The sequence below is a fragment of the Molothrus aeneus genome, chromosome 6, assembly GCF_037042795.1.
Source record: "Molothrus aeneus isolate 106 chromosome 6, BPBGC_Maene_1.0, whole genome shotgun sequence".
Lineage (NCBI taxonomy): Eukaryota > Metazoa > Chordata > Aves > Passeriformes > Icteridae > Molothrus > Molothrus aeneus.
In genome coordinates, this window is record NC_089651.1 from 42,917,935 (window position 1) to 42,934,094 (window position 16,160).

General features: G+C 41.6%; 1 protein-coding gene across 5 annotated transcripts in view; it reads right to left on the bottom strand.

The window, feature by feature from the left end:
• STON2 (stonin 2) overlaps positions 1-16,160 on the bottom strand; it is a 75,531-nt gene that overhangs the window by 5,057 nt on the left and 54,314 nt on the right. For 4 of the 5 annotated variants that reach the window (XM_066551231.1, XM_066551228.1, XM_066551230.1 and 1 more), the window contains exons 5-6: positions 6,978-8,813; positions 738-940 (exon numbers count right to left, since the gene is read on the bottom strand). In XM_066551231.1, the coding sequence (XP_066407328.1) occupies positions 738-940; positions 6,978-8,813 (2,039 nt within the window). The remainder of the gene's footprint in view (positions 1-737; positions 941-6,977; positions 8,814-16,160) is intronic. The other variant, XM_066551233.1, reaches the window with a different exon arrangement.

Consider the following 16,160-nt stretch of genomic DNA (forward strand, 5'->3'; position numbering starts at 1 on the left):
TTTGGCCTACAAATATCAATTTGGATTGGGACAGGGCCAAGGAGATCTATGTTTGGGTTCTAAATTTCTCCATGTCCAAAAACTCAGGAATAATCCAATGTTTTAATTCTAAAAAGGCATACTCAGGAAGATCAAATATTATCTCTGGAGAATTTAGGAAACTACTAAAAATATAATTAAAATTACCAGTAAAAATATTTGCCATGAGAATCTTTTCAGAATCTCTTTATCATTGCTCTCAAAGAAGGCAGTGTAGGATGCCAAATTCTCTGCTGAGTATTCAGCTAACATGCAAATTTACTGAGATATTTTGGCAGGTATATACATAGTGCACTTTCCTATCTGCTCCTCTCCTTAGGGCAGGCAGAAGAAAGAAGTATTTAAGCAGAGAAATACTGTGGTTCTTTTGTCTGCAATAGGACTCCCACGGTATCACTCCCACTAAGGAAGAGCAGCAGAACTCCTGTTCAAACCCTCCCTATCATCTAATCTCCAGGAGTTGGCTGTGTGCACGCTCTTCCACAGGCAACTGCAAGCAAATTTATTCCATCTTTGCTGAGATAATCCACTGCTTGTTTGCCATAAATCAGCAGCTGCACATGGGTAGCTACTGTACACAGATTGGCATGAACCAAATTCCCACCTCTATTGTCCATGGTATTTTCTTTGTCTGCCCATACTTGCAAAACAATGAAGCATGCAAAGTAACCATGGTGATTAGCACTGCTCAGTTTTACCTTGTAACTGTAGTGTGCTGAATAGTTGACCCACTTCCTGACATCGGTCTTGTCCTCGACAGAGATGGAGCGGACAGCGGCTTTGGACGCAGAAGTGGTGGGCATGTCAAATTCCACATCTACGTAGCGGACAAAACTGGAAGGCACTTCCCGGTCAGAGCCAAGCTCTAGGTGACAGAAAAAGCAGTGAGGATGGCCAGAAGCTGGAAAAAGAGAGTAAACAGTCATGAGAGTTGTGTCAGATGAATCAAAACACAATGCCGAGGAGAAAGCAGCATCATGAAGCTGCAGGAAACTGAGAATCTCTCTAGGTGAATTAGTTCACAGCAAGTGTCTTACCTGCTTCAATGTGGCTGAAGTTACCAAAGGAATTAAACAAAATGCAAAAAGGATTGCTAATCACTCTAGTTTGCTTTTAGAAGGTGAAAATACAAGAAGTAAATCAAGCACAGTAGGGTGAAAGTATTTGTCCTCTTGATTCCCTCAATGTCTTTCACATGCTAAGTACATTGCGGCACATCCTCCTGAAATGCTGTGAAATGACAGTAAGGAAAGACAGAATTTGGAAATATTTGATGTTTATTTAAAATTGTAATCCCCATTTTTAACAGAAGAAAATGTACTGGATAAGGTTAAATAACTTTCTCGTGTTCAAAAAGCAAATTTGTGCAAAGCTTTAGAATAACCATTTATTCCTCACTGGAACCCATGACAAGGTGGCTAGTCATTAAGGATGGCAAGGAGAGGAGGTAATGTTTAGCTCTGTCATATGTAAATAACCCTTATTATTCTTTCTTCTTTGTTTTCCTGGACAGCAGTGATGTTTAAAAATTAAAGCAGGGACTTCTAGTCAAACTAAGTTGGCTTTTTCTCTGACTGCTGCCAACTCCTTAAGATCTTGAGCAAGTAATTTAATGTCTCTGCCTCAGTTTCTCTATTTGCAAAATGAGGATGAAAGCCTTCACAGCCACACAGGGCTTTCTGATTGAAAGGATCCCATTATCTACGTATGTGTAAATGAATGTATAAGTAAATGAATGGAATCTTTGCCTGCCTTTATTACAGGTTTTAGGATTCCTGAACACTTGTTCACTAAGAAAGTTCTTCTCCATGCAGGTCAGCAAGGAGTACAGGACAGAGACAAGGAAGGAGGAAGGCAGACTCAGTAAAGAGAACTGGGTGGGGAAAGCCCAGAAGCTCCCACTGGGAAAAGATGGAATACACCTGTTTAGCCCAAAGTCAGCCTTGTTAAAATGAAGCCTGAAAAGCAAGATGTAGGATTTTGAAGTATGACTTGTCTTAGTAGGATGAAATTAGGCAGTCTTTAGAGGGCCTAGGCATTGCAACTTGACCTCTGAAATAGAACTGGGAAAAAAATTCTACTCGGTGTAAGTCTGGGTAAGAATTTCATCTAGACGCAGCCTCATATTTCAAAATGGTCTAGCCAAAGTTCCCTCACTGCTGGAAAGTTTGTAAAATAATGTGTGTGCAGCAAATCCAGTGAGAGGCTGTGCAGTTCAGCAGAGACCAAGGATATGCAGCACCATAGCTGGAGACAAGTTATGAATGAATGGGTGCGGTTATCAAACTTCTATCAATATATAGAAACTCAAGTTCTTGCAAGCATTAAAAATACATCTGCTCTTTATCAGGATTAATTATCCCAAGCAGAGTACTGACTCATTTGCCCTGGTTCTAGAGCAAGGCAGGATCTCTGTTTGACAGCCTTTCCTGGCTTTTCATACATGGACATTCTTCTTCTGGATCAAGAGCTGTGGTACACAGCAGGCCTTCCTGCTGGTCCTGCCCACCACAGGAGAGCAGCAGCCCCAGGAGCTCTCAGAGAGGTCACTGTGCCCTCCAGCACTGCAGTGCTTTTGCTTCTGACCAGTTCTTGAGCGTGGCTGTGCTGAGCACAGCCACAGTGGCAGCACAGTTCAGGATCTGACGTGGGGCCCCTGGGTGACACAGCACTGCTCTCTGGTATTGAATTATGAAGATGCCTAAACCTGGGTCCAAAAATCTGTGTTCAGCACTCAGTACTGGCAACCAACCCCCAGTCTCAGGCTCCCCCATCCTTTCATATCTCTTTCCTCACACTGTACCCTGTCAGCAGACTCCTCATTGTAATCCCTCCTGCTCACCTGCTCTGATATGCTTTTCCTCTCTAGTTTGCTGTGGGTTGCTCCCTCCTCCAGACTGGAGAATGCCAGCAGCCCAGGGAGGAATGGCTCTGTTCCCAGGTGCAGGCCACATCCACAGCTGCAGAACATTCAGCTTGTGCTGTGACACTCCTGAGCTGGCACGTGCTCAACTGCTTTTGGGGGGATGTGTGTGAAGGTATCACTGGGAAGTGTTCAACTGGGCTTGAGCACACTGCAGGCCAGGTGCTTTGGAGAGCTGAGCTTTTCAACTCTTCATAATTTCAACTGGACACTTGGTAACAACCCCCCCCCTGCCCCCGCAAAATTGCATAAAAATTATGAAAGTTATTAATTTAAACCAGCTCAGTGTGGTAGATAACAAGGTGAACAGATTAAGAAAGCAACTCCTTCACTGAAGTTATTGCCAAATTACCTAGCCCATCAGTGTTCATTACTGTTCTGGGCATGAGGCTCACAAGGCACCACTTCTATAGACTGTTCAACAGGCTCATTCAGAGCTCTTTCTCTAATGAACAGGTGAACAGGTACCCTTCTTAGGAAAATCAGGAGGAATCAACACACTGCTTTTGTTTTGCACCTCTTGGTTCCTTGAGCTACTATCAGTTTGTTCTGACAATCAAGGATCTGATAATTAATATATATGCAAGTGTAACTGTGATTGGAGAGAATCTGTTCCAAATGACTCATGACACTCCAAATGTCCCAACATGTTTGGATTAAAAGATATAATCTACTTCAGAAAGTATTCCAGGCAGCATGCCTGGGATCCACAGCCAAACTAGAGAAAGTTCAAATCCAGATCCAAGGCTCTGCATAGATGTTACATCCCTGCTTCACAGAAAGAGCATTTTCCCATGATCAAAGTCTGTTTGGATGTTTCCCTAGTATTCTATTGGTGGATTTAAGAAAAAAAAAAAAAAAGAACACGTGAAGCCCAGCCAGCAGCAACTGGAGCTGTAAACAGCCTGCAGATAGGCATTCTTCATCAACTCCTTTGTTCATAATAATTTTAAATATGTCACAGGCAATAAAGTTTACCAAACTGTAAAAATGGACAAATATTTGCTATGTGGATTTCAGCAATGTGCTCAGTAGAGTCCAGTCCCAATTTTTTTGCTTAGGACAAATCACAGTCAGAGTATGCACTGTCCTTCACTTGTCACATGCTTTTCAATGTTCAGTCATAAGCAGATACTTTGGCTACAAAATAATACAGACAGTGCTGATAACAATGTCTCCTAGAGAGAGAGTGCAAAGGGCCCCATCCCATTAGAAAGCACAAAAAGAAAAAATTTAGATAAGAGTGCAAAGCTGCCGAAACAATTCTTAATGATCTGGGAGCTTAGGATGCTACAACCTGCGTACAAGCAGTGAGTTATGGCAGGGACATGCTCTCCTGGGGACAGCAGGTTTGGGGGTCATGCTCCTCACTCTACACAGAGACTGCACCAGTCCACATTCAGGGAATGGAGTGAAGCACAGGAGGCCCAGCTGGCTATCTGGAGACCTCTGGAGTTCTGGGATTGTGTTTGCAAGGGACTGTGTGTCAGAGTGTGGAAAGTCCCAAAATGTGTGCCTACATACATACTCCTGTGAGCATGTCTGGCAGACAGGCACGTGTGCTGGAGCACATGCAATGCATATGCCCCAAGTGGTGTGGACCTGTTGTGTGGCCTCTGGAGGTAGGTGGAGCTGCAGGCTGTGACCACCTGCAGCACTTCCCTCAGTTCCAATGTGATGCCACTACTCCTCCCCTGCTCTGGAGTCCCAGGCATCAAAGCAGGTCATTAGCAGGCCAGATATTTATGGAAGACCCAGAGTGCTCTTAGGGGTGAGTTACAGGTATCACAGTAAGAGAGCATAAAGTGTGAGTCAGTGGACTCATAGTTTTGTGTTTAGTGCTTGAGAACTGCATCATTTATGACAACTTTGCAAATATATGAAGTTGGGTTATTATATGACTTGTAGATGGGGCTGGATACAGCCCAACGTGCACGAGGCTGGTAGTTAGATCCCATATGACTATCACTTGGGCAAAAGCATATGTTGTCCATCAGGCAAATCTAAGAGGGAGTGGGAATGAATCCTTCTGAGTGCCACTTAATACACCTCTTTGTTTGCCATATTCTTTGAGAAAGGAGAACCATGGGACGAAGTACCACCAATAAACAGAAATAGTCCCTGAAGGGCAAGGTCAGATTTAAACTACTCGGCCTGCCCTGTCATCACTCTGGGATTCCCTCCCTCTCACATACCTCATGTGTCTTGGCCAAGACCGTGCTTCCAAGGCTCTTCCTTTCCCTGAAATAACATCTGATCTGACCGGAGGGGTGAGGACACTCTCTTCCTCTCAGGATGTAAACAAATACCAAGTGCCCTGCGTTTTGCATGATGACACTGATGGATAGATGCTCTGTGGCAGGGGTCCAACAGCAGCAACAAATCTGTAATGTATTTCCTTCCCCCTGTCACAGTGTATATACAATAAAGAGTCACAATGGGAAAGAAGGAAACAAGAGGCACAGATCAATATCTCCCTCAGAGTAGCAATGAGTAAGGCAGCACCACCTTGCAGGAGGCAGCAGAGACAGGGGTTTGCCTCTTCTCCTGGTTTGCTACTGGCATGTTCTGTGATTATGTTAAAGTCTGAGGGCTTTCGTTTCCTCAGCTGTGATGTCTGTATAGTACACTGAGATCTTTGGAGAGAAGATACCACAGAAGGCTCAACTTCACAGCATCTCGTTCCCAGAGCCCGTGCAGATGGCATACTGAAATTTTCTTCATAAGCATGTTATTGCTCATAAACAGCCTGGGGTGAATTTTTCACTGCTGTATTTCTCTCAAGTTTCCAAGCTCTGTCTTCTTCCACCTCAGTCTACAGCAAACCTGGAGCCTTCCCTTTTGTCAGTGATATCCCTCCAAAGTTGTAACCCGTGGCGTAACCCATAGTGTCCTTGGGCTGAAACGTGACCCAAAAGATTAGGACATTTGGATCACTGTTTTGCTGACACCCTAACTCAAACTGAGGAAAAACATATAGAGAGTGCCAAGTCTGGTACCACAATGAACTTTCCTTCAGGGAACACTGAAACCCTCCCAGTGACCCAGATGCATTACTACAGCATTAATACTGAAAAGTCCATCTCATTTGTAAAATTCTAGATCAGATAGGTCAAGAAGTAGAATTCACTACAACTAAGAATAAACCTGAGTTGTCCAGATTTATTGTGCACCATGGATGACAGGCAGCAAACAGAATGACTGGCAGAAATGGCCAAAGGGAACAGTAGCTTGCCTACATCATTTTCATATACGTTACTAGAAATACAAAGACTTGGGATAGAAATATAAAGTGGGTTTAATGTTGGTATTCTCTCTTCAGGTTTAAGCTGTAATTCCCTGTCTGCACTGATCACAGAAACATAGCCACAAAATGGTATTTGGAAATGTCTGTTTTTTTTAATGGTTGAGCAATGTCTTCTGTTCTCTTACAATCCCCATTTCAGATAATTCAGAGGCATTAATTGTGGCATATGCATTGAAATATGTAGCACTGTCCCAGTATGCTTGGAAAAGATATCCTATGTGCTTGAGCACAGCAATATATCTGATCCTGTCATTCAATCCCATAGCACAGAATCTTGCTTTTGCAAGTTACATGAAAAGGCTCTGCTTCCAATCACAGTACTGAGCACACAGATGTTTGATGCCTAGGTTTCATAATCAGAGAATCACAGAACCATTTACTGGAAATTATCTTTCGGATTATCAAGTCCGACCATTAACCTAGCACAAATCTAGTCTATCACTAAACCATCTCCCTAAGTACTATCTCTTTTAAATACCCCAGGAAGAGACAGAATACATATTTTTGCATCTAGAAAACCTAAAACTGTTTTTATCATTAGCTATATTTGTAGTATATGTAAAACTATTACAATGAAGGGTCAGACAAATACTTTGGCATACTACAGAGGATGATATATCTCTCACCATGTAAACTCAGTATTTCTTATCTTTCAAAAAACATAATTTGTTTTAGTTTATTCCTGCAGAGATGGTATATGGCACTCACCTGAGTTTTTGTCAGGCAGTCGGTTTATCCTCCATACGATGGAATTAAAGGCATGCTCGTATTTGGCAGTTCCCAAAGTTACTCTCATTACTGGCTCAGAACCAGACAGACTGGTTGATCCAAAAGTGGCTCCCTTGTTCACCTTGGCTTTCAAAGATTTCTCCCCCAGGACACTCTCCCTGCGGAAGTTCTTCACCCACTCACTTGGCACGGGGTAGCGGATCATCACGTTTTCACAAGGGACCTGAGTTAAAGGGTCATGGTTGGAAGAGAACCCCGTGGACATCATCAGCCAGCTCTGCACCTCCACCTCAGCACCATTGATGCTGGCAGCTGTCCTCAGAGTAAAAGGCAAAGTTTTCTCAGCAAAGACAGTCCTGAATCTCATCAGTTCAAACCGACAGGCATCCAAGGGGTTGAACAGGATAATACGGGAGTTATTAAACACATCCTCATCCACACATGAATGGAAGCGGCAGCTGTATAATTTAATCCACTTAGTGGTAGTAGTGGGCATAATATCCTGCCTTGCAACTATTTCATTCCCTTTGATCAGGATATCATTAAGGCCTAGTCTGCATTCTGCAAGGCCAGAAAGGAAGCTGAGAACATAGATATGAGTCAGCACACTGTGCTGGAGAATCACACTATCTCCCTTGGCCAAGATGCCATGAAACTCATCCCTGACATCCACAGTGATTTCTTCTTCTTGATAATTCAGTCCCACCGTGCTCAGATCTGTTGATGAAGCTGGCAAGTTCATCAGTGTGTCTTGCACAGCAGTAATGAAGCTAAGGAAGTCTTCATAATCTGTAGTGCCAAGCTTGATAATTTGTTCTCTCTCCGCAGTGTGTGCAATGGCTGGTTTAGGCTGATACTTCTTTTTCTCCTTGTATGTTGTGCGATCCAACCGCACACTGTGTATCCTTCCATTCTCATCGTAGTTCTGCAGCTTGCGCTCTGAAATCTCATGATTGATTTCAAGTTTGAGCTCCCGAAAAGGCTTCTCTAGTCCCTTCTCATAAAAAAGCTGTATACATCCACTGTTAGTCAGCTTAACGTATATTGGTCCCCAGTGCCTCGATGACATAATGTTCTTCTTCTCTGGGATCCTCAGCATCATTGGCCATCCATCCTTTGGCTGAGCTGGTGCCAGGTTAAATAAAGCTGCATCCAGATCATATGGCATCATGGGGTCATCATCAGGCAAGGTAGAACTGCTCACACCATCTGGATCTCCAATCTGGAGCTGTTTGAGCTGCTCTACAACAGCTGTGTGTGTTACAGTCTTGTTTGCCTCATGGAAATTGACAGTATCAGGCTCTTGATGGAGAATAATGAGAGAGTCTCTTTGGCTTTTGCCTGGAGCACTGGAGACAGAAGAGCTTTTGGAACGCCTCTCTTGCTCCTCAAAGAATGAGCTGAATGGATTGATGGGTGAGGGTTGGACATCTCGAAGAGATTCATCGAGAAAGGGATTAGTAGCACTCCACGGTGGTGTTTCAACAGAAGGCAACTTGGTTAAAGAAGAGAGATCTAGTTTTTGAATTTTGGAGAGGTCTCCCAATGTACTTTTAGGACGCTCTCTTTTCTTTAAAGATGTAGTGAGATTAAAGTTAACATCTGGAGCCTGTGTTTCTGCAGGCGGGGTATCTGTTTTCAAGGGAGAAAGGCTCTGTGGTGCAAAACTGACTTCATTGTCATCAAAAGTCACCCAGCTGGGAAAGCGAACTGTGGTTGGGGTAGATGAATGGCCATTCATGGAGGTGTTGTTCAGCTGACAGTTGACAGCCTCCATATCTATCTCTTCATCTTCCTGGAGAGATGAGGAGTTGTCTTTAAAAAAAAGAGGGGAGGGGAGGAAATTTCAGCTAATTATTCTGGAATTACCTAGTTCACTCCTCAAAAAAACCCTCAGAGTCTGCATGCTCAAGGAAGGCCTATTCACATGTTGGGCAAGAATAAGATAGTCAAAAGACTTGGCTTAAGTGCTGAGGAGTCTGACAAGAATTAATTAAAAGATACACAGTTGAACACAGAAAAGAAATCCATAAAGACATATTAAAGGAATGACAGCAATGATTGTACTGATCTCATCCCAACATAATGACCTAAAGGAGAAACCACATGTCATGGTGATTTTTTAAAACTTCCCTCTCTAAACTTTCAGGATGCATTTCTTCTCTACAGTTATCTTCTGTTATTTGCCTGGAATGTTCCCTCACTCTTGTTACAATTTTCCTCCTTTTTCTCTCCCCATACCCTTTGCTTCAGAGAATAATCCAGTAGGAAGAGGAATGAACATTGAGGAAGAGCGCATCTGCAATCTGTCCCAAATACTTGTCTGTGCATGTGCCATTACCACAAAAGCACATGGGGTATGGTGATGGAACTACAAAAGGTGCCCAGGTGTGATTTTTCCCCAGGATGTGTTCAGCAAAGAGACTCTTTGTCGTACCCAGCATGCAAGACTCTGACAGTCCTTGGATGTCTCTGGAACATCTCTTGGGGAAGCTGTGATCTAGGGATATATGTTAGGATAAGGAAAAACATGGTTTTAACTTATGTTGTGGAAGCTGTCCTCATCCTCTCTCAGGACATGGCACCTTTGAATGCTATTTTCCTAGTCTCAGGCTCTGCCAATACACTTCCTTCACAGTGCACTATTTCAGCCCCAGCTCTTCCCAGAATTGCTGTAGTGGTAATAAGGTGTTTTCCAAAATGAGCACAAATTCTCAGTGTTAAGAAATGCAATGATCTTCTTTCCATTTTCTTCCTACTGAGCTAATGAATCAGAAAGCTCTAAAAAATGAGCAGCCAGCATGAAATTATACTCTGTAACTGCACCATGTTTGTTCTACATGACACAGCAGTGCTGGCATTTGTGCTTTTTGCTTCTCCCAGACATCCCATGTTTACACAAGTCACTGTTCTTCAGTACAAGCAAGAAGTAAATGTGAAATGTAGCACTGTGGTATAACTGTACACCTGTGATTTGAGTCTAATTTACAGCAACAACACCACCAAACTATTTTAAGTCATTATTTAAATTGCCACCAGTTCCTAAAACAGATGAGCTTGATTTCCATTCTGCCTCAACCATAACAGACAATTTGAATTTTTATTTCAGCTACCATTTAGAATATGAAATAGGGAATAATCATGCTAGCTGAAGTGCTGCCATGAGCTCATTATAATGTCTTGGCTAACTTGATATTCTGGTCCTCTCATTCCAGTAAGTTTACCCAACTTTCTGATCTAAGGACAAAACACAACAACCAAGTTCTAAGGGTTATTACAATTGAGAACTATATATGAAGGTGAATGATACCAATTTATTTTTCAAGCCACAGCAATACAAAGCAATAACAAGAACAGACAGCTTTTACAGACTAGCCATGCATTGCAAAACTGTTGAAAAGGACAATCCTCTACATACTATCTTTAAGGACCCTAGAAGCTTTTGTTGACTTTTTCCACTGGTGTTTTGACTTTTTCTAACAATTATCTTTCTACACAGAAGTCTGTGTTTATGGGAAAGAAGGACTACTGCCTTTCAGGCATTTGTGCTTACAGTGCTTCACTGCCCAGAATTATTTGCCTGGTGTCCCCTCCAGTCACACCACCCCTTGCTGCTTGGAGAAGGAAAAGAGCATCTTCCCAACAAACAAGACTGAACTAACCATTAAGACACTGGTTTCATAGCACCAGAACAGCAGTAGTTGCAGCTGTAAGTCTCATTGCACTATGCAGGAAGCTATCAATCATTTTCCTCTTCTCTGTTTATCTTTATTCAACTGGAGAAACTAATTAATTCAATCAGAGCCTTTTCACTCTTCCATGAATAAAGAAAATGTTCAAGATAACAAAATTAGTTTGTAACATAGAACTTTCTTGAGTGATTTAATTTAAAAACACTCAGTATTTTTATTGTGTTATGTTTATTGAGTAGTTAAAACTCTGGTTCAAAAAAAAATATTCTGTACCACCAGCGTGTCAGATATGGTATGGAATAACTGAAAATATATTTCAGCAATTCATAGTCTGTGTACAGTGAACATTCTCTTGGCTGCAACTACAGTTTTACAGAAGTTCCTTACGTATTCCGCAGTGTCCTAAGAAATCAGAACGTGTCTGGCTAGTCTTAAAAAACCCCAAGCATCTGTAACACATTGTACACAAAACTGATAAATTATATTTGTGCAGAACATATCCATCTTCAGAAAATGCTCTTTCCAGATCTACTGCCTACTTTTTAGCCTGTAAACACTTGGAAGTTAGTGTACTAATAATCCTAGACAGAATTACTATCAAGAACAACCACACAGCCTATCAAAAAATTACCAGAACACTGCAGCAAAGAGAGATATACAGCTTTAAAGTGTAAGTGCCTGTGTCTCCAATTCATACCAATTTATCATTTGAACAGTAGACTCCAAACTCATGTAAGTAGACTCCAATAGTTCATAAAAATAATGGACAAGGCTGTTAGTATCTTGAATAAACTGTTACATCTTTACATCAGGCAGGAATTACATGTAAGAGACAGTTACTTTTAAAGGGAATAAAATTCTCCTAGTCATAGCTAGAAAACATTTCATGCTCCAAGTGAAAGCACTGCTTATCACTTAAACATAGCTTTCTTTGTTGCTGTTGTTTTTTTTTTTTTTTTTTTTTTTTCAATAAGTATGGCTACTCTAAAAAGAAATTGAGGTAAACACTTTTTGTTCTCTTTACATACTTAAAAGAGTGGAGTTCTTCTCTTGTGTAACACAATGGTAGTGAATGGATCCCAGAGCTACTATAGAAAAAGAGGCTTTTTATTTAGCCCATTTGAGAGCCACAGATCAGGAAAGCTCCTGAAGATCAGTTCATGTGTTTCTATTAGCTGGCCAGAAGGTGGTACATTAACACTAATATAATTGTAAGAAGTGTTCAAGATTTTTACAAGATTTAGACAACACTATGCCTGTTCAAAGAATTCACATGCTACATGTGACATAATACTATTTGCTTATAATTAGATTCAAGTTGTGAACAGATCTCACCTAAGTGGTGGAGAAAAGATTAAAACCTCCTCCTTCTACCTGAGAACTTATTTCTATTAAACAAACAGGTATATTCATAAAGTAATTGTCTTAACAAGTAAGCATGCCTACATGATTCATTACAAAGCACCTTCATTTCTACCCCTGAAGGCATGGCACAGATATGACTGACATATTTTTCCCACTATGTCATCTAACTGAGCCCTCAGCAAGGTGTGCTCAGTCCAGAGATTACCAAGACAGTGACTACACCCTAGACTTAGTCATTGCTACTGCCACAGGAATACTTACACTCCCAGTTTGGGTAGGCAAGGCAAAGCCTGTGTGTGAAGGGACAGAGCAGAGTTGGAAAACACCAAATGAACCTGTTTCAGCAGAGAGATCAATAAGAGAAGGAGAGAGTCTCTGCAGAAGAATGAATCGCGCTACTTCATCTTTCAAGGAACAAAGAAGAACAAGACATTCACAACATTTTTCAGAAGTGGTTTCTTTAAAGGTACTTTGGCAAAGATAAATGAAGATAGTTTTCCTCAATGTACTTTGGACTTTGCTTCTCTCCACAGATATCTGCTTCTCTCTCTGATTTTAATCCACAGTACATACAACATATCCTTCAACAGTGGAACTGCCACTGAGATGGGACTATTGACCTCATGAAGAAATTAGAGTGAATAAGGAAAGAGAAATGTGTCTGAAAGCCTAGGGTGCTTCATGAAATTGGTATCTGGCAAGCAGGATAAATCTGCAGCCAGCCCTATAAATGCAAAGATAATCCCAATCCATCTTGGAGGAGCTGATGCTACCATCCATTGAACAAGTTCTATTCTGCAAAAGGCAATCACTTAAATCTCTCATACACAGACAACACATTACTTCATTATGCTGTAACTTTTCAAGCAATATATGGTGAACCAGTAACAAAATACCAAGGTTTTCAGACCTTGTTAGTTTTGTCTTGAGTACCTGAGGTAATACCACAGGGAACAAGTCTCTTATTTGCAGTGCCAGACTGCAGGTGGAAATGTGCCAGCTACTGCATCCCCTCAGAATCTAGGGTCCTACTGAGAAGCATAACCTTTGATAGCAAAGTAACACACTATGGCCTCATGCCTTGAGTTATGGATTCAAATGGCTGCTGCAGTACTGCATAGGTGTGGGGTCTGGCCCTGCTGAATAAATGTGAGAAATGTTCCCATAGCTATAGGAAAATCCAAGGCAGGAGACTATCATGTGTGTTAAGTGGCACTCTGGGCTTGCTATTGCCAGTCCATCAGTTCAGAAACTGTACTGGCAGTGACCACAAATGTCATCAGCTGATGACAACTTGGTAGTCAATGCAAAATAACTGGTTCTCTGATTCCTAGGTGGACACTTCATGCATGGCTGAAACCAGTGTCACTCCAACTATCTGCTCAGTCTTGTGCTAATTCTTTAACATAAAAAGACAAGTCAATACATAGGGATGTTGAATAAGCCTGTACCACTGTTCAATCCACTGCTTACAAAAATAAACACTGCACATCATTTAGAAAGAGACAGGATATTTTACATCTTCAAAAACACTACTGCAAACACTACTGGCTCCTCACAACATTTAAAAATAGAAGCAATAACTTCCTCATTTCTGTGCCCAAGGCATTTCCCAGGATCAAGTTTTATATCATATCAAGTCAGCAGCTCACATCCTGTCTGCCAGATTTGTCTGCATATCTCAGGTCATGTGGTCAAGAGGTAATCTCATATTTATACACTACCTTCACCCTGAGCACTATCAAAATGATTTACAAGTTTGTCACTGCTGATATTTAAAACAAGCCCAAAGACCCATTTAGAAATTTCTAATGGAAGATTCTGTGGAAACTTCAATTTCAGTCGTGTATTTTAATAATTTAGTTACCTGGTGAACTGTGGAGATAAATATGTTTCACAGACAACACAGCTGATATATAGCTATAGATTACAGAAGATAGCAGTGCTCAACTTTTGCCTAATGCTAATACTTTTCACGCCTGTAGCTTGTAATGCAAACATTTTCTGTTTAAAATGCAGACAAAGCCATGTAACTGCATAAGAGTAGCCAGTTTGGCCAGTTCTTGCCTCAAAGCAGATGTGAGCTCCAGGCTACAGGGAAGTTTTATGAGCTAAGAGGTGAGGTGCTCAGTGAAAACGTGAGAAGAGCAGTAACAAAGCCACATGCATCTGAATTTGTTTGGTTTTTTTTTTAATTTTGGTGGGATTTTTGACACATAACACAAAGGACTGAAGGTAACTGGCTGGAAGTAGTGTGATAAAACAAAAAGGACATGATCTACATGCAATGCCTGACCCACATAGATATCACTGAAGATGCACCTGCCAGTTCAACATCCATCCACACCCTCAATAAAAAAAATAGTAATTAAAGGTGCCTGAGAAGCAAGATGATGCAAAGGATATGACACAGAAATGGGCTGCAAAAGTCTTAGGTGCTAATCTGAACCATGTGACTGTCTAAGTGACCATCAGCTAGCAATTTATGGCCTCTGCTCCACAAGTTTTCTCTCTGTAGCAAAACAAAAATACTGATGTAATGGGAAGTGTTAATGGTTGTTGTCATGTGTGTTTGATAAATAGGCTATCATAAGTCATGTGAAAGCCTGTGAGTTTTCTAGGAGCCATAAAGGATAAAGGGAATAAGCAAGGAAGCTCCTGTAGAGAATAAAACAATTGTAGAGAGTAGAAGCTGTGGCTCTTGGCGGAGCAAAACTTAACTTATGTGTGTCAAGGTAGTTCTTTGTGCACTGGCCATTGCAAGCAAGTGTATCTGGATGAAAACAAAGAGAAAGGTGGAGAGACTGGAGTAAACAGCTAAGGCTCAATGCTTACATACTGGACTGGCTGTGAACTGCAAGGAGAAATGCTGGGCTTTTGTTTCATCCTGTTTGCTCCTCCCACAGGCTAAGAAACAGGGTACTGTCCACACTATTTAGAGGCAAGGAGGATTCTACCAAAAAATACTGGAGGTAAGTGAAAAAGGTTTACCAAGACCTTGGAAAGCAAATGCTTGCAGTAATAGATTGTGAAACATGCTTCTTACAGTGAGATAGGCACCACTTTATTTGGTTACTGTTCTGTTATTGTCTTCAAAATTCATATTGGGCTGTTGCTAAGGTGGTTGCAGGGTTGAGTCAGGATGCTGCATTGCTGGTTTTCACCTCTTGAGGCCTTTAAAGATGTGTTTTGGATATATGTGAGCAAGACAATTCAGAGACAGAATAGTAGGAAGAAATATTCCCACTAATGGTAACCTAACTCCAGCCTCCTTTACAGTGACACTGATCTCAGTTTTTGCCCATTCAAAAAAAAGTGATGCTACAGGGGTTGTCTTGGAGGGTATTATGAAAAGCATGGCTGCGCTGTCACAGTTTGTGCTTGCCCTGCCAGTCTGATGAGCACAACCTACCATCAACAACTTCAGCCAACTTTAAAAAATAACAGAATTGACCCAGCTCACCCATTGTACACATAAAAAAAAAGGACTCCCAAAGAGGATGGAAGACAGAAAACTTTCCAGCTTATTCATCCAAATACGTTTTAATTAATTGTCCTGCTATACAGCCCTCTGCCCAAGTCTGAGAGTCTTGTTATCATCCTGTGGTGTTATCAGCATGTCATCTCCAGCCTCAGGCAGCTGTCCACCAGCCTGGGAGGCTGCTATGACAGACTGGCTCGTTTTACGATATATTGCTGTGATTGATGAGGCCATTCCCCCTTTTCTACACTCATCTGCTCCAGGCCTGAGACTCCCTTAGCACAACCAGTCCAGGCTCCCACCATAAAATCCCAGCTGTTGTGCAGCTATTCACAATTGCAGGAAATCAACAGAACCAAATACTGGGCTGTTGCCTATCTTATGTAATTTGGAGTTTTGTTTTTCCTTTTTGTATGTATGTGTGTAGCTGCCACGGTACACAGGATTATTCAGGGTCACTCCACAGAGGCAGCCAATTAGAAATGATCCAACAAGCAATTTCTTCTTCCCTCCCTTGGACCATGTTGGTGTGATTACAGTGAACAGAAAGGCATGGGACTCTGTTGAGTGTGAAAGTTTAAGCAAAAATGACCCACACAAGAAGAATGGAAAGATATAACTCAT